General features: G+C 40.6%; 1 protein-coding gene across 1 annotated transcript in view; it reads left to right on the top strand.

Moving 5' to 3' along the window:
• Window positions 1-1,949: 1,949 nt before the first annotated feature.
• Window positions 1,950-19,466, top strand: part of Aox1 (aldehyde oxidase 1) — a 69,436-nt gene continuing 51,919 nt past the window's right edge. The window contains exons 1-7 of the mRNA XM_076865610.2: window positions 1,950-2,186; window positions 8,771-8,828; window positions 10,689-10,785; window positions 13,673-13,781; window positions 15,819-15,945; window positions 18,202-18,263; window positions 19,174-19,263. Of these exons, the coding sequence (XP_076721725.1) occupies window positions 2,142-2,186; window positions 8,771-8,828; window positions 10,689-10,785; window positions 13,673-13,781; window positions 15,819-15,945; window positions 18,202-18,263; window positions 19,174-19,263 (588 nt within the window). The 5' untranslated portion in view covers window positions 1,950-2,141. The remainder of the gene's footprint in view (window positions 2,187-8,770; window positions 8,829-10,688; window positions 10,786-13,672; window positions 13,782-15,818; window positions 15,946-18,201; window positions 18,264-19,173; window positions 19,264-19,466) is intronic.

The following is a 19,466-nucleotide window of genomic DNA, read 5'->3' as shown; positions in this document are numbered from 1 at the left end:
TTGATAAATATTAGTGTCATTAAGAATGAGATAATCAGACTTCAGACTTCATACACCTCCTGGTGTGCTGCAATATACCTATGAAGTATTATTTTTTGAATATTTATTTTTTAGGTGTAGATGGACACAACACAATGCCTTCATTTTTATGTGGTGCTGAGAATTGAATCCAGGTCCCGTCTGTGCTAGGCGAGCACTCTACCGCTGAGCCACAATCCCAGCCCCCTATGAAGTATTCTTGACATACACACACACACACACATACACACACACACACAAAAAAAAAATTGAACCCAAATAAAATCAAGGCTTTGGATCTAATATCCAGTATAGAGAAAATAAGTAGTATGTATGGAAGAACAAATAACTCCAGGAAGAAGTAATCAGTTATATTTAAAATGTAGATCATTTCTATGGGATAATCAGACAGGAGAGGGAGGCCAGTATGGGGAAAGGCTGGTCCTCTAGCAAATTGTTACAGGTAGAAAAGACGAGTAAGTTCTGGTTTTCTAGGGTAAATAACACTTGAGAATAATATATTGTATTGTATATCTCAAAATAGTGTGAAGAAAGGATTTTAAATGTGCTTACCATAAAGAATTATATGTTTAAAGTGATACATATGCTAATTGCCCTAATTTGACTGATACACAATGAATAAGTAAATCAAAACATCACATTGGATGTATGTACAATTATTATAGGTCAATCAAAAAAATACTATGAAAAAGGGGAGGAGTGAGGAGATTGTTTTAGATTAAGAGACCACAAGCAAATACATTGAGTATCTTTTGCTTGATTCAAAGAAATCAAATGTAAAAATACTTTCTTTAGACATGGGGAATGGTATCATGCCTAAATAAGAAAACTTTGTGTGTGTGTGTGTGTGTGTGTGTGTGTGTGTTTAATGTATCCTGAAGTATTTTGAAGTAAAAAGATGTGTTTGGGATTGGTTTTCTTTTTGCAGAAAGAAATGAAGTGTTGACCATTGCTACAGCTCAGCCAGAGGGAGGGAGATGCTTCTATACACTTCTCTTCGATATACAGATTTAAAAATTTTTCACAATAAATTTTTTTGTGTTTAGATAAATAAAACCATATAGGAAAATGTTCTAAGTATGTTAAGTAAAAAGAAGTCTGGGAAATAATGAGTTTGATCCTATTTGAGTTTTAGTAAGTTTTAATGTGGATATAAAAATGCAAAACAGAGCCAAAAAGTTAACATTGGTAAATTCTCAGCATTCGTTTTTGGATGATTTTTAATTTTCGTACTTTTCAATTCTAAGTCGTTGAATTTTTCCAATATGTCTTACATCTGTTGTCATTTATCAGGTAAATTTTATGATTAACTACTGGATAACTTGTCAATTATGATAAAACTTTTTCTTAAAAGTTCATATCAAAGTAGCTCTTGGCTTAAAAATCATAAATTTGTATAATTACTTGTAAAGCCAGAAGGTAAAGTTGTAAAAGCCACCCGTTGTTGCCAGGCGTGGTGACGCACTCCTGCAATCCCAGTGACTCCAGGGCCTGAGATAGAAGGATGGCAAGTTCAAGGCCAGCCTCAGCAATTTAGTGAGGCCCCAAGCAACTTAAAATTTTGCTATACCAAGGGCTGGTAAGTGCCCCTGTGTTCAATCCCGGTACCTGAAATAAACAAAACAAAACATCACGTTGCTTTCCTGCAGATCTGAATAATCAATGTGAGATTGTAGACCATTAAGAGTACCAGACGGCAGCAGGCGATCTGGGAGGGGAGAACTTCAAATTAGTGGGAAAGCACCTAAAATATCACCCTAAAACGACCAAGGCGATGTCGCTGGACCCACAGTGGCTGCCGAGGGAGCGACACAGACGCCTAGCACCACCCCCGAGGGCCTGAAAGGGTCAGTCCCCTCTGGGCCAAAGGCCTCCGCCCACACAGCGCCGGTGACGCCCACAAACGTGCTAACCCGAGTGGCTTCCCAGCTAAAGCTCTGCGCCCGGGACCTCAGCAGCACTGCCCGGGTCCGGAGGGCTGGTGGACCTTCGGCTCCGTTAAAACCCGTCTGGCTTGGCAGTCTGTACCACCCCGTCCAGCTGCCGCGCCTCCGGGATCCGCCGTCCTCTGCAAACCCGACTGGGACCGCACGGCTGCCACCATGGACTCGGCCCCGGAGCTGCTCTTCTACGTGAACGGCCGCAAGGTGAGCGCGCCCGCGGGGCTGCAGTGGCTCCTGCCACAAGTTCCTGGTCCCTTAGGGCACGATGCGCGGGCCAGGCATTCTGGTCCCCACCTCCACATGGGGGCAGAAAAAGGAAGCCTTTCAGGGACTGCCCTGTCTTTTGGCCTTTACTCTCCGGATGTGCCAATTCCCTCTATTTTCAAGGCTCACAATCTGATTACTAACCCCATTCCCTCCTCAAACAAGGAGAAAAGAGTTTCTCTTACCCATCAAGGCCAACACTTCCAAATCTTCTGTTCTGGAAACCTCAGCTGATAGAAGGAATGTCTTCCAATAGATTGAAAACAATCTAAGTAGATGGAGGAGACTTAATTCTCAGCGTGTCTGAGCAGAAAGCATTTCAAGTCAGACCACAGGGGTGAACTAGTTCAAAACCATCCCCATTGTATCTCAGATGAAGAAATTATGACCTTCCAGAGTCACAGCAAGTTCCTGGCAGAGTTTAGGAAAGCCAGACTCTGGAGACTACCAATGTCCTCATAGGGCCCTCTGCCCTGAGGCTCTGTCGGGTTGCTCTGACTCTGGGACTGATCCAGGCAGGGTTTGAGACATTCAGGTATAACAGAGCCCTGTGAGCATCCTTTGAAACATTCTTTGGACTTGGCATTGACTACTTGCTCTGAATGTTTTCTCAGCACAGTCTGACACACTTTGAAGGGGGAAACCAAGGCAGGAAGGTTGAGGGGTTTTGTATTTGTGGCTGGCTTTGTATTATATTTTCTTAAAGAGAATCCCCCAAATTACATGTTTTAAGCCCCATAAAAACTTCTGCCCCTGTTGCCTAGGTTCCATAGCAGATAAAATAAGCTGTTTTTCCCTAAACTGTAATGAGGGATCTTTAGGATCCCTCACATGACTAATATGAGAGAGTTAGGATAATGGGGTAGATTGACAGCATGTTATTTTTTCCCTTTTTTTTTATGACAGAGTGGTAGAGTAGACACAATCCTGTTGGTGGTAGTCATGGTATTTATTCAAACAAGGATTCAATTCCAGCTCTCTCATTGATCCAACCAGGACTTTCAGAGGCTCAGCCCCTCTCCTAAAAGGGGACAATACATTTTATAAAGAGTGACTATTTAATCTGCTTTATTTCTAAGGGTCTACATTATGCCAGCCCATGTTCACATTTGTGGGAAACAGCAAGTCCACTGGAAACAACAAAGTTCCTGTAAGCATGGAGTTTATGCTGCATGGGGGAAACAGACCACAGCAAATAAATAAATAGAAATGTAGGATTTTAGGCAGTGATGGGTGCTGGTATGAAAACAAAGCAAAGGGAGGGTATGGAGATGGGCAGAAGCTGATACTTGAGATGGGATGGACATTTTGGCCTCTCAGGGTGACATTTAGGCAGCAACTGGGAGGAAATAAGGAAATAACACCAGGGAATGAGTATTTCAGGCAGAGCACATTGCAGGTAAATGATCTGGGAACAGGAGGACTTCTGTGTGTTAGGGGGTAGGTCAGTAGAACTGGAGGCATGGCCAAAGGTCAGATTAAAAGAGGTATGTTAGATGATAAAGCTTTTAGTTAGTGATTTCACCAATCTAAAAAACGACATACTGTAGTGACGCAGCACAATTCACAATAGCTAAATGTTGGAATCGACCGGATGCCTGTCAATAGATGAAAAGATTAAGAAATTATGGTGTATATATATGATGGAGTTCTACTCATCCAAAGAAGAAAATGAAATGATGGCATTTGCTGGCAAATGGATGGAAATGGAGAATATCATGCTAAGTGAAATCAGCCAAACTCAGAAACTCAAAGTTTGAATATTTTCTCTCTTATGCAGAAGCTAGAGTGAAATAAAGGAAAGGGAAAGGGAAGGATAAGATTACATAAAGAACCAATCAAATACAAATTAATAGCCGAGCCACAGGAACTCTAGTAGAGGAAGGAGAATGGGAGAGTGCAGGGAGGATGGAGGGAAAAGGGGGATCACAAACTGAAATTGAATTCCAGGCATGTATGAGTTTGTTGGGATGAACCCAAATGTTCTGTGTAACTATAAAGCTCTAATAATTAAAAAAAGTTTTTATTAAGTGAAGCAATAGGCATTTTGAATCTAACATCTTCTTCCCCTTTTTTTCCTCCCTTTCTTCCAAACAAATAGTATTGGAATTTTTAACATCATGACTAATACAAGTTCGTGCTCCATTGATTTTTAAGGAGAATAAACTTGTTCTTATCAATGGGCCCACCCTATCTAGAGGCCAAATGTCCTGAGATAATTTGTAAAGTACACTCTGGAGATATTAGTTCAGTTTTGCAGTTACCTCATTTAAAAGAAAAGTCACATTAGTCTTTTTCTACCCTTTCTCTCCCTTCCAAATTCTGTTAGGTGTTCCAACGTTGACAAGCAAGCCTAATTACTAGATGGATAGAATTAGAAAAACTTTCTGATTCCAAGAGTGAGGGATTGTGGAGAATGGTGTGAGAGAGAAACCACCCAAAAGAAAGAGGTGTCTTAAAGTGAAACAAGACCTCTGGGATTAAAACATTGCCTTTGAAAAGGAATCTTGGAAGCTAATTAAGAGTCTTTAGGTGATGTGGTTGGTCTCTGGTCTATGATTTTTGCAAAATCTCCCCATGTCACCAAAAGTTGTCATCAGGCAGGAGCTAAAGCCATCTGAAAACAAAGCCAGCTCACGTTGCCTAGAGACCTAATTATGGAGAAATTTATGAAACCGTCTTCACTTTTCCAGGGGACCCCAGAAGAACAGTGACCCATTGAACATGAGTTTAAGGGAGGAAAAGCCCATGGATCAAGTATACTGTAGATACCATTTTCTAATCTCAACCAGGATATTGAAGCACTTTGTTCCACCAGGGAGTGAAGCCTAGAGACCAGAGGTGTAGGCTTTGGAACTAACAAGGCATAAATAAGTTTGAATTCTGCAACTGTGTAGCTACTCCACCACTAGGCAGCTCTGGGGCCTCAGGCAAGGTGCTTCATATCTCTGAGTCTCAGCCTTTCCTTCTGCAAAATGAAACTAATAACCATACCTTTTCCTGTGGAAGTGGGATGAAAATTAATTCCATGGTTAGCAAGGCGTGAACTATTGTTAATACCTGAGCTAGAAAGCAATTGGCTTCCTTAGTATAGCCAGCATCTGCTCAGAGGAGCCAGGAAGACAGACAAGTGATCAAAAGCACGGTTTGCTCATTACTTGTTTAGCATTAGTGCAGAAATGTGTAAAGTGCTCTCTGTTGGTTAGTGTCCTTGATTTACCGGGAAGAGAAAAGAAATTTCTGGGATGCTGGGATGGCTGCAGTGCTTCAGAGAAAAGTGGAAGGGGTGGATGCAGATGAGGCAGCAAGATGCAGCAAGTGAGGCTGATTTTAAAACAACCCGAGTGTCCTCACTGCCTGTGCCTCTTCTTCTCTGCTGTGGGTTCTTGTCTTTCTCTACTGTGTCCTACAATGTTCACCTCGGTCTCCCCTCATCCTCTATCTCTCAGGCCTTGTCCTTCTGCATGTACTTCCTTACCTTCCTTATTTTCTATTCTTTCCCCCTTTTTCTCTTTCTTCCTTCTGCCTCTATCTTAGATCTGGCCGAGCCTTGTACAGTGTGAACTTGGACTCTCTTGAAAGAACTAGCAGAAGTACAGAGGGACAGATTTCTACCCTTGCAACATCCAAAGTTATGCTGAGATAGATACTTTCTGTGACCGTGACTTCACTTCTGTCTGAGTGAAGCCAGGCCCTTCTAGAATTAACTTTCTAGTCCAGAGTCCCTGAGAATAACTCTGCTCTGCACCCTGCCCCACCCCTGGCCACCGTGGTAGTTCTGACCTCCCTGTTTCACTCTCAGAGCTTACAGGAAGGATATTTCCTGGCTTTGTAATCTCCTCAAACACTTACTAGAATAAATATTCCAAACTAGCAAGGCTGCTTCTGTTAATTTTTTCCTAAAATATGTCAAAGTTCTCAAGCCTAATATGCTTTACTCTCCAGGCTAACCAGATCCTTTCTCTCCATTAAAACTGGGCTTCTGCACATTCACCATCATATATATAAATTAGGATTAGCTTCAGATTCAGTAGTATAAGCTTAAAAGTAACAGTAGTTGGGCTGGGGATGTGGCTCAGTGGTAGAGCGCTCACCTAGCATGCATGAGGCACTGGGTTCGATCCTCAGCACCACATAAATATAAAATAAGCATATTGTGTCCACCTATAACTAAAAAAATAAGTAACAGTAGTTCAAATAAGATAGGAGTCATTTTCCTTTTTTGAAGAACGTATATACGGGGGTTGAAGTTGTGAGGGTGTTCCAGAAGGTTCATTGTGTTATCTGGGACCCACGTTTCTGTTTCCCACTGATCTATGAAAGCCACTTGAGTTCCAGCCATTTCATCCCTATTCCAGGAAGATAGAAGGAAAAATAGGAGAATGCACCCTGGGATTGTAAACAGTCTTTGCCATTAATAGCTTCTTTTGTTTCTTTTTATCCTTTCTTTTCTTCTGTTCTGTGTAAAACATCACCCCTCCCTCCTTGGAGTTCTCATAGCAAATTGAACACATCATATGCTATTTATTTATTTAATTTATTAACATTAATTATGTCCCCTATGATATATTTCCAGCACGGAGCTCAGTGTTTGAAGCAAAAAAAGAATAACATAAGGTAGTTTTCCCAAGATCAAAAGAGGCTGTACAAACACAGATAATTATGATGCAGGGTAAACAGTGCAATAAGAGGTGAGGTCATTGACCAGGAGCTCACAGAGGAGGATGCTTCCTTGCCATATGGAGCGGGGAAGGTATATTAGGTAGCAGCACTCTCCACAGAGAATTTTGAGCAGGACATTGAATGGCATGCAAAATTCTGCCAAGTAGAGGGGAGAGAGAGAGGACTTTCAGGACAGAAGGAAATCTATATGTAATTGTACTGAAAATTAAAAGTATATAACTTCTGGGACCAGCCAGTTCTTGTATCTGATTCAAGATACATGGGTCAGTTGTCATGAAATGATGGGAAGTTTGTCAGAGATACATTGCCAAGGAGTTTAAATTTCTTCTAGGACTGTGGGAACCCTTGAGTATAAATTCACTAAGACCCATTCAGCTTGCTCACTAAAGATGCATATTTTTGGTTTTCTCTCCCAGAAATCCTCTCTCCAGAGGGGTTTTATTTTAACAAGCACCTGGAAGATTCAGTAAGTTCCAGAATGGCAGTCTGGCAGCCAGGAGTTATGCTGAATTTAAGCAGATACATGAAATGATAGGACTTGGGTTTTAGAGTGATCACTCTGGTAGGGTACAGGGAGGCATTGCAGGTGCCAAGAGTGGATGTGGGAAGACACACTAGGCAGTGACTAATTGTTCAGGCTCAAGGTGGTAAGAGCTCTTGCCAGGTGGTGGCAATAGAAGTGAAGGGTGTTTAGAGAATCATCTTGGAGGTGTGAACTAGGTGACACTGATCGCAGTGGGCTGAAAGGAAGAAAAATTGAAAATGGCTCAGGTTTCTAAGCTTAGATGACCCAGCAGATAATGAGGCCACAATATAGATTGAGGAAGAGGAAAAAAGAAGTTGGGGAAATAAAGCAAAGAGTTCCACTGAGGGCCAGTTATCTGGAGGATGCCTGGAACATACCTCACATTTTTCTTGTAGAATGTGTACATGTGTGTGCGTGATACACACATCTCTCTTTCTGAATTGCAGAGTCCCCTAGGGTACAGACTGTGGCAATTGGCATAACCCTCACTTTTGTCTGCCCTGTGGCTATCAGAATTGAGAGGGTGAGGAGGCAGCCCGAGATCCTTCTTGCCCCTCCTTTCCTTCCTCCCCGAAGGGCAAACTACTCAACATTACAACATTATGAAAGATGATTTTGGCTTCTGAATCTGGGAAGCAAAATATGCTTTTATCTGTTCTGTTAATCTAAAAGAAATCTCAAACCTTTAATAAAAAATGAGATAACATGGTCACTTTGGAAAACATGACCGATGGTGACATCTTAGTCATGCCACTCCTGGGTCTGGCTGTCCCACGCTGTGCTGCAGCTCACACACACACCTGCTCAGGTGTGCCCTGCCACACAGCTTGGCATCACTGGCCTAGCCATCATATCTTCTCCTTGGCTTCTTTGATTTGGGGCCATGGTTGGTTGTGGTCTCTTTGTGGAAGCTAATTATTTGGTAAACAAACAAGTCTTTTAATTAACATCATTGATTTCTCAGAGACTCATCTGTTCCATCAGCTCTTCTCAGCTGCTTCAGAGTTTCTAGGAGAATCTGGACAGAAGTCCCTGCTGTTCCTGTTAGTAGAAACAACCACTACCTTAGAGAACAGTGATAATTCAGGACCAAGGACAGTGGCAGGGTGGGGACTGGGGGCTGGGGCAAGATTTAAACTCTACACTTGAGAGACAAAAAATTCGTGTGTCACAGGTTTCGTAAACCTGAAATCAACTTGAAAACGTGAGTGTTAATGTGCATTTTCCTCAAGTTTGCATGAGCCTACCAAAGTGAATATCACAGTAGCTCTCTCAATTTTGTGTGTTATAACTCTTGATTTTCTCTATTGTATAGGTCATAGAAAAAAACGTCAATCCAGAAACAATGCTGTTACCATATCTGAGGAAGAATCGTATCCTTTTCTTTGCTTCAAATGTGTGTATGTGTGCGCAAGCATGTGGATGCTTGTATATGTTTAGCTGCAGTGTTCTCATCAGATGATATTTCAAATGTTTTTAGAACTACACCGAGACATATGCCCTACTATTATGTTCATCTTTGAGGAAGTCCTACATCTTAGTTTTATAGTCAGTGCACAATTGTGGCCGTCAAGAGAACCAAGTTTTTTTCTGATCTCTATTTTAGCACTAAGTAGATGGCTTAAACAGTGAAACGAGCAATGGGAATTAAAGCAGTTGATATTAAAAGGGATTAATTAAGCATCCTTTATATCCTTTAGGGACACAAGATTACACTCTGTCTGTAATGATTAATCATCATTTCCATTACAAAAGAAAGCACAGGAATCTCATGAAATGAAAGTAAAATAAAATTGGAGAAATTCAACCTGAAATCTCAGACACGTGAGCATGTTCCTAAAGTCATCCAAGATCTTCAAGCATAAAAATAATGAATGCTGACTTCCTAGTCAACCACAGTTCCTATGTGTAATATTTGGAGTCTGGCTCACTGTGAGTGACAGAAAATCCAAATAGTAGTAGACAGGATGGAAGATAGAAGTGTATTTGTTTCTCATTGTGTTTGTTCAGGATCTCCAAGAAGCTGACACCAAAAATAAAGCTAAATCTGTGAGGGTTAAATGCCTGTGTGACAGGAGGTAAGGAGTGACTCAGAGAAGGCCTGGGGAGCCTTTGTAAAGTGCAGTTTTTCCTTCCCAAGGAAGTATGTCCTTCCCCCAACCCCTTGAGGGAAGGGCTCTGGGCTTCTGGTCAGTACAAGGCATGTACATCAAAGCATTGGGGATGGTTGACATGGACTCCACGTCTTTCCACAACACAGAGTCACTTGTGGAGATCAGCCCCTGGGAGGTTTGAATCTAATGAAAGTGGTGGTGATCGCTTCCTAAGTACAGCAGCCAGAGGGCTTAGTCAGTTACCATCCCTGTTGAAGAAAGTCTGTTCCCATGACTGTGATGCTCACCTTGAAGAAATGAAAGATAGATTCATCAGAATTAAGAAGCAGTGCCAAAAAGTTATCAGAGAAGCTAGTTATCAGGGAATGCTTATGTCTGCTCCACCCTCCTCAGCATGAAGCTTTTACCTCATAGAGGTGACTAACTGAGATCCAGTTGTTACAACTGAATTCCAGCAGAGAGAAAGGAGTAATGGACAAAGAAGGGGGCACCCCTCTTTTGAGTACACTTCTCTTGTGGATGTCATACATAGTGCTTATATTTACTTCCCATTGACTAGCATTGTTAATGACCCCATGAAGTGACAGAGGAGGCTGGAAAAATGTATATACTTTAATTCTGGGCAGCCATACATGTGTCTAAAGTTTGGGGTTTCAATATTAAATAATAATGAGGGAACAGGTACGGGGTAACAAATAGCAGTTTCTGCCCCTGAAAGGCAGATAAACATGGCTAATATGACACAAATAGTCCATAAGTTATTCATAATTTAGCATTTATTTTGTATGTCATTGCAGACCCAAATAAAGATGAGAACAAATATGAAGTGTCCTTATACCTTAATATGCTCAAAGCTGTACATGTATAGACTCTTTCCATTTTTCGTTTGGCCCTAATTTTGGCAACATGAGGTCCAGTTTATTTCAAAGGCGTCCTATAAAGACACACAAGGAAATCAAGAATTTATGAGACTAAAACAGTAGCTAAGTACATCACCTGACAAATGTGTTGAACTTAGAAATATGTTAAGAGTCTGTGAAGGTGCTGTTTGACAAGGTCAGGGCTATTCTAGAAAAAGAATTATGGGAAACACATTGTTCTTAACCATGCTTCTTGCAGTCCGACTCACAGGGACTAAATATGGCTGTGGCGGGGGAGGCTGCGGTGCCTGCACAGTGATGATCTCACAGTATGACCCCATCACCAAGAGGATAAGGTGCCTTGAAGCAAAGTGCAGATATGGTTCATTTTTTACAATTTTGTTTAATGTCTTCATTTGGTAAATATGTATCAAGCACCTACTATGTACGTAGCACAATTATTTTCAGGCTAGACTCACTCTGCTGTTTGGGGAGGAAAGGCCAGGTCGAAATGGTAGAGGAGAATAACTCTTACAGCCTGTTAATTCATCTCCTTGTTCCCATGCAGTTAATTCTCTCTCCATCAGCTGAGAGAGCTATCTCAAAGTATGAATCAGATCCTATCCTGCTTCTGCTTAAAGCACACCAACAGCTTCCCATTATGTTTAACCTCTCTGTGTTTGGTGTGTGTCCTTCAAGGTCACCAGGTTTCTTGGATCTATAGGTTGATGTCTTCCATCAGCTTTAGAAACTTCTCAAGGCATTATCTCTTCAAATTTTTGCCTTTGCTGTTTTTCTTCCCCCTCTTCTGCAACTCCCATTATACATGTTAAGACATTTTATGTTATTCCACAGAGCTTGGATGTGGGCTAAGGGTCTAGCACTGTTTTGATTTCAGATATGCCTGTGCACCATAGCCAAGCCACCTGCTTTCTGAACTCTGGGAGATTTCACCCTGCTTTTCAGCCTGGTTGCCAGCTTTTTAGGCCACTGGGAGTTCTCTTTGCTCTCCTGTCTTCCTTTCCATCCTCTGGGGGTCTCTTGCATCCATGTTGTCTTGTTTTTAGCCTCTAAAGTATAGCAACAATCCTACACTCCATGAAGGTGAAGTGCCTAAAGTTTTTTCTTCCTCCTGAAGGAGGTCTTCTTTCTTTGCCTGGAGAGTTTCTTTCAGCTCTCCTTCCCCACCTCCATTTTTTGGTCTCTACTTCCAGCAGGGGATAATGCAGTCTAGCTTTGTATTTTAATCTGTTAATATCCACCTACAAGTGACCATTGATAGCTTATTAAAAATCAGTCTGGTTTGAACTTTAGATAGGGAAAAGGAGAAGGAGGGGAAGAGAAGGGGGCATATGGGTAGGAAAGATGGTGGCATGAGACGGACATCGTTAACCTAAGTACATATATGAAAACATGAATGGTGTGACTCTACTTTGTGTACAACCAGAGACATGAAAAATTGTGCTCTATTTGGATAATATGAATTGAATTGCATTCTGCTGTCATATGACTAATTAGAATTTTAGGAAAAGATCCTGTTGAAGATCTTTTGTATGTGAAAAGGAAAAAAAGTCAGTCTGGTTTCTCCTCCTTCCTGTCTAAGGCAGATTCCACCTCCTCCTTCTTCTTCCATTTCAGGAAGAGAACAACTGTAGCTTAGGGATGAGAGCAGCTGTGTCTCTGTCTTACAAGATTTTGTTCCATAAGAGATTTTATTTAGGTTTCTTATGTACTCAGTATGGGGTGAGGTTTTTTTTTTTTTTAATATGTTTTTGTAGCTTGTTTTGACTTTAGAACAAGAATGATGGTCTCTTACAACTTTCTACATCTGAACTGCAAACTTAGCTGCCTTGAAGCCAATATTCAAACATCTCTCTTTCACTATGTGCCCCCTTCACCTTCACAACTTTCTCTATTCCCTTAGCCTGCACTAATTTATTCACAGCACTTCTCATCATCTCAGTTGCACAAAGTGTATTGTGTATTGCCTGTGTACATGTTCTTCCTCTTCCTTCAACCAGAATATACATTCTGCACCAAAGGGATTTTCTCTATTTTGTGAATGAATCTTAGCACCCAGAACTCTGCCTGGCACATAGTAAGCACTCAATGAAATTTATATTTACTTATCAATAAATAATTTCCTTCCAGTCTTTCTTTTGTGTTTATCAGGTGGAAGCATACTACACATAGTGTTTAAATACCTGTATATTTTGCCTAATTTTTCATGAATATGTTTTAGTAAATAAAATGTTAATGGCTATGTATGTTCTATCATTTTGGTGGACTAAAACTCATCTCCAAATAGGAATAACTTAGACTGTATTAATTTTCATAATATCAGCTATACATCAATGAAACTTCTTATATTTGTGTCAGTGATTATTTCTTTATGAAACATCTATAGAGGTGGGATTGCAGAGTAAAAGAGTATGCATATTTTAAAGCTTTTTAATGTCTTCCAATGAAATGTCTTCCAGAAGAACTTTGGGAAAACTTCATTTACATTCTTATAAATAATATATAAATCCCATTTTTCCAAATCTTTGCTTTAATAATAGATACTATAATTTTTAAAAACATTTATCATTTTCTTTGATAATACAGTATTTCTCATTGCTTAATTTGAGTCCCTCATGATCATTTTTGAGGTTCACTTCAAGTGTTTGAGGAACACTGTAAGTGTTCATGGCCACCTGTAGTTCTGTTTGGTGAATAAGAACATTGTAGGAGTCATTTTGAATTGGGCATTTTCTAGCAGTGTTTTTTTTTTTTTTTTCTTTTGTGGGATTAAGTGTTCTGTAGCTCACACTCGATCTGTCTGAAGAATGACCTCAAAGTGCACTTTATTGACCAACAACCTTAGCCCAGCATCTGCCTGGAAGGTGGAACAAGGCCTTAGGTGGATAGATAGTTACATATAACTACAGAATGTCAGCCCCTCATTCAAGAAGAAAAACAACTAAGGTTAGCTGAAGCTATTCTGGAATTAGAGTTAGGAGGCAGAATTTTAACTGTGCTGTCCACATTCCCACTGTAACCTTGAGTAAATCATTCAGAACCTCAGATTATACTTCTGTAAAATGAGTGTGAGCTAAGGACCAGTTGCAGATTCTAAGCCTGGGGAGGTCATACAAAACCTGCCCTGTAGAAAATGAGGACTTGGTACCGTGAGGACCCAGTCCTCTTTCCCACTAGACATGATGCTATTTATACTCTGTTCTTCTTTTTTGCATCCTGAAGACACTACCCTGCCAACGCCTGCCTGACCCCCATCTGTTCTTTGTACGGTGCCGCCATCACCACAGTTGAAGGCATAGGAAGCACCAAGACCAGAATTCATCCTGTTCAGGTGTGGATGTGCCTCTTTCTCACAGGGTCTCTATGCTTGGAAAACCACGAATGACATTGTGAGTCCCGAGATTGAGAGTAGAGCCATCTGGGCTCTGCTGCTTGGTCACTGCTAACAGGTTAAACCCAGCTGGAGCTGAGAGTAAAACCTGGCATGCTGTGATATGACTTTGTGACTGTCTTGGAAAGGCACTTTTGGAAGATTGGAGGACTTTTCCCTTTTTTTGAGGGGGAGTGAGGTACCGGGGATTGAACTCAGGAGCACTCAACTGCTGAGTCAAGTTCCAGCCCTATTTTGTATTTTATTTAGAGACAGCGTCTCACTGAGTTGCTAAGTGCCTTGCTTTTGCTGAGGCTGGTTTTCAACTCAAGATTCTACTGTCTCAGCTTCCCAAGCCACTGGAATTACAGGCATGTGCCTGACTTTTCCCTAAAAAAATACTGACATGACCTCTCATGTTTTCTCTATGTTTTAATTAGATGGGACCTGACCATCTTATGTTCCAAACTCATAAAGGAAGAAGAGTCATGTGCATTGAGGGATATAATTTTCTCTTTTTTTCTTGTTTTATTTGGAAATAAAACAGTGGAAAATTACATGGAAGTATCAGCTACCAAAAAGATTTGTTAAACACAGGGCTTGTTCAGAAGACAGCTGAGAGGCCCCGTCAATGAATTTTGTGACTTTTCTCCTAAAATAATCTCCTTAGAGCTTGTCCCCCAAATGAAAGATACCTTCAGAACCCCCCAAAGTGCCACTCATACTTGTTTTGACCTAAGTTAAGGAAGGTCATTATGAGAAGTGGACAAAGTTGGAAAACATGGGAGCAGCCTAGAAAATAGCCCAGCTTCAGATTCTCTAGACATGAAGGAATTTTGTTTATTTCTCTGAAACCTCACTAGCTAGCGGGAGAGGATTCTCCTGGGTGTCCCTGTGAGACTTGGCTGTATACAAGCATGGAAACTCTTTCATCCTCAACTACTGCTGAGCTCCCATCTTCACAATGTTGTCAGAAGGCAGTTTGCAAACTGGACCTGTCCTTTGGAAGTTAGACTCCAAAGAGGGGCAAAAAGTACTACAACAGTTAAGGCCGTACTTCCTGTTTCCTCATCTGGATTAGTGGTGGCCTTTGTAAACTGTGTGTAACAGCATCAGTACAGTAGTTGGCAGATAAAACTGTTCTCAAGAAATACTCAGAGGCTGGGTGTGGTGGTGCACGCCTGCAATCCCAGTGGCTCGAGAGGCTGAATCAGGAGAATTGCGAGTTCAAAGCCAGCCTCAGCAAAAGTGAGGTGCTAAGCAACTCAGTGAGACCCTGTCTCTACATAAAATGCAAAATAGGATAGGTGATGTGGCTCAGTGGTTGAGTGCTCCTGAGTTCAATTCCTGATATCCACCCCAGCCCCCCCCAAAAAAGAAAGAAAGAAATACTCAGAAAAAATTTCTTCGTTAATTTCTCAATTTGAGTGTAATTTGACTCATTTCTCTGAAGGATTTCCTTGATATAATTGACCCACAACTGCAACTGTACCTTGAAACCACCTAGGAATCTTTAAAAGATATTATTCCTGTACCTCACTTGCACAGTCTCTTAGTTAATTGGTCTGGGGTACAGCTGGGTCCTTGGAAGTGTTGAGCCCTCCTGGTGATTCCAAAGGCTGAGAACCTTGCTGTAAGTGAAGCTTAAAAGCTGATGAGAGGGCTGGAGTTGTGGCTCAGTGGTAAAGTGCTTGCCTCTCACGCACAAGGCCCTGGGTGCAATCCTCAGCACCACATAAAAATGAATAAATAAGTAAAGATATTGTGTTCATCTACAACTAAAAAATATATTTAAAAAAAATGCTGATGAGAAGCAGGGATCTTGACAACCCAGGTCAAAGATGCTAAGCCCTCTGGGATAAGAAGGGCTTTCATGGGCCTCTTCTCCAAATATAATATGCCCAGAAGTATCTGGAGATCTTCTAAAATGGAGGGTCTGGTTTAATAGGTCTGGAATGGAGCTCAGGATCTACATTTGTAAATGTTATGTCCTTCCAGGAGAGGATCGCCAAGTGCCACGGCACCCAGTGTGGATTCTGCACCCCTGGGATGGTGATGTCCATCTACGCGCTGCTCAGGAACCAACCAGAGCCCACTCTAGATCAGCTAACGGAAGCCCTTGGTGGTAGGTTGTGTGTGAGTGCATGTTATTGTAATAATGATGTCAGCAGCTGTTATTGGACACCCTACCATGTGCCACACAAATGCTGTTTTAAGATTATCTTACAATAACTTTATAAGACAGGTACTGTTGGTATCCCCATTTCATAGATGGAGAAGCTGAAGTTTGGAGACAGTCATTTAAAGTATGCCACCTAGGTGTGGAAGAGTAGGTTTGTTGAAATCAAGCTTCAATTAGGTCGCACATCACATTTGGCCAATGTCTTTCTCGGTCTTTTGTCTTTAAGATTTTCTTCTTTTTATCAGTTGTTTGCCTATTTTTATAATCATTAAAAAGCCAGGTTATTCATTCACCCTTGGAAAGAGACCAATCACCTCTACAAGTTGCTCTCTTACTGCTCAGGGTAGGTGATCTCAGCAACACCTCACAAATCAGAAGGCCATTGATGAACATTGCATGAAAAGATCTTCTGATGATTCTTATTTCAAAAAACTGTCTGAGGCCGCTCTGGAAAGATTTTATCAAGTTCAAGATCTCAGTGTATATGTGTGCATGTGAGGGGTGGTCTTCATTAACAAGATTCTACAAAAATTAAAAAAAAAATAACAGCTAGGCTCTGGCACACGCCTGTAGTTCCAGTGACTCAAGAGGCTGAGGGTGGGGGATTACAAGTTTGAGGGTAGCCTCAGCAACTTAGCAAGGCCCTAAGCAACTTAGTAAGACCTGTCTCAAAATAAAAAATAAAAAAGGCTGAGGATATGGCTCAGGGGTTAAGTGCCCTTAAGTTTAATCCCCAGTACCAAAAAACAAAAAATGAAAGCAAAAACAAAAACACAGCCTCTCAAATCCTATGTCTGTTGATACTCTCCATGGCTCAATTTGTCTTTGTTTTTGACCTCCTGAAGACCTTGTTTCTCTGCTCACAGAGCATGAGTCTGAAGCTCATGGCTACACTTCCTCTGCAGAATGTTCCAGGGAAAACTAGGGCAAACAGAAGCAGAAGAGACATAGTTTATGAACTTTATTCTGCCTAATTTCCTTTAGGTCTCATCCTGCCTTTGATTTCATGGCTGTTTTAAAATGTAAACTTGATAAGGTTCTCAAATTTTAGGGTAAAGACATATATGGGAAATTTATAAATAATGAAAAATTTTGGAACCCACTACCATAGAATTTGGCTCTAAGGTCTTGTTTTTTTAAATTAGATGTCAGATGGGGGTGGCGGAAGCCTACAAGACTACTGTGAGAGAAACACTGACCTGGTAGTGATTTATTATAAATGAATTATGGGCCCAATTGCTTCCAAAGTTTAATAACTACCTTTGCTTCTATATAATATTAGCCATCTTTCTATCAACTGAAGCTTAACACATACTCTTTATCTCTCTCTCCTCCTCTCTTGCAATAAATTGATAATTGCCATAGTAAGTATTAATAATAAGGAATTTTCTTCTTTTAAAAATGGAGAATAAAAGCCGGGTGTGGTGGTGCATGCCTATAATCCCAGTGGCTCTGGAGGCTGAGATAGGGGTTTACAAGTTCAAAGCCAACCTCAGCAAAAGCGAGGCTCTAAACAATTCAGTGAGACCCTGTATCTAAATAAAATACAAAATAGGGCTGGGGATGTGGCTTAGTAGTTGCATACCCCTGAGTTCAATCCCCAGTTATCACCACCAACAAAAGAGTAAAACTTGCTATTTGCAAAAACATGGACGAACCTAGAAAACATTATGCTAACTGAATGGAATGAGCCAGACACAGAAGAGCAAATATTGCATGATCCCTCTTATATGAAGAACCTAAAATAGTCAAATTCAGCAAAGCAGAAAATAGAATGGTGACTAGCAGGACCTGGGAAAAGGGAAAATGAGTGATTGTCAATGTTTGCTATGCAAGATGAATAAGTCTTAGAGAGATAATGTACAGCATGCTGCCCATAGTTATCACTACTGTACTATATACCTAAACATTTGCTAAGAGGGCAGGTCTTTTGTTAAGTATCCTTGTTATTGAATGAGTGCATGAATAAAAAATGAACAAATAAGCAGCAGGAGGAAACTTAGGTAGCTGAGCTGTTAAAATCTACCTCAAGATTCTTAAATTCCAAGTTGCTGATGTAATAATTTGTGCAGATTAGGTGGACTGAAATGTCCAACAGAACTTTCTTCTGGGATGAGGTTCTTCTTTTTATTGTGTGTTTGGCAGCTTGTGCTTTTGTCTAGGTTACTCAATTAACAGAGCTGGGGTTTCCTCTTTCAGGTAACCTGTGCCGCTGCACTGGATACAGGCCCATAATTGACACATGCAAGACTTTCTGTAAAGTAAGTAGAAAAGAACTTGTGAATGAGTATATTTTTCCCCAATGAAGCAAAGTTATAGGGTCCATCAGGTGTGATTAGAGGAATAAACATTGTAATACAGGGCTACTTCCTATCTCGAGGTCTATAATTGCTATTTGCTATTTAGCCTTGGGCAGGAGGGTTACCCTCATTCATTGAGCTTGCCTTAGTAGTTACATCATGAACACCTAAGCATTTTTACATTGGTGGCAGTTATTGCTTGCAAGAGGCCATTCCTGATCTGTTTGGGTCAGGTACCTTCCCAGGCTCCTATAGCTCCTTTGCAACTGGGATGTATATATGCTTGCCCTGCATAGCTTTGGTGATAGTGTGGCGCCATTGCCCATATGCTGTACCATCTTTTCACTAGACTGTGTGCTACTTGCAGCAGAGGCTGTATATCTCCACTGGTCACCATGTACTAATTGAGTGGTTAATCAATATTTATTAAATGAGTAAGTGAACAAACAACCTTGGAATGGAAGACAAAAAACAGCCTTTTGGAAGTTAACCTATGAAAGAATGATGTCATAGATAAGAACAGAGTGTTTGTATGCTAATAGTTGTGCATATTTATTGTTAAATGTTTGAAATATTTAATATTATTAATTTTAATCATTAATCATTAATAATAGTTATCGCTGTGTCCAGGCTTTGTTATAAGAGCTTCACATAGTTTAATTTGTTTAATGTACACTGCTATTCCAAATTCCTTATAAGCTCAGGTTTTTCATTAGAGTTAGTTTGGATGTGTTTAAGTACAAACAATTCTCCTTTATGACACCTAATCATAATGATTCTATATTATGAGGTTTATCTGGTAGTTACCCACTTTATTTAATATTTAATAGAATCAGCATTAAATTCCTACTGATTTTTTTTTTCTCATTAGACTTTTAGCTGTTGTCAAAGTAAAGAAAATGGGACTTGCTGTTTGGATCAAGGAATAAATGGATTACCAGAACTTGAGGAAGGAAATAAAGTGAGTGAAATGTAAAGTTGTTTTAAAGTTTTCTCAGGACATGTGCAATGAATGACTTGCTCTTAGGAAGAATAACTTCATCCCCAAGCTGTGTTAACATGTTCCTTCTCATTCTCACTTCATTTCTATTTTTAAAAAATCAGCCCAGGAAGGGGCAGGTAGATAGAAGACCGGAAACAGGTACAAGGTAAGTTAGATAGGAA

The sequence above is a fragment of the Callospermophilus lateralis genome, chromosome 9 (assembly GCF_048772815.1).
Source record: "Callospermophilus lateralis isolate mCalLat2 chromosome 9, mCalLat2.hap1, whole genome shotgun sequence".
In the NCBI taxonomy this organism is placed as follows: domain Eukaryota; kingdom Metazoa; phylum Chordata; class Mammalia; order Rodentia; family Sciuridae; genus Callospermophilus; species Callospermophilus lateralis.
Note: the sequence above shows the minus strand (reverse complement) of the source record. Positions and strands in the feature narration are given on the sequence as shown.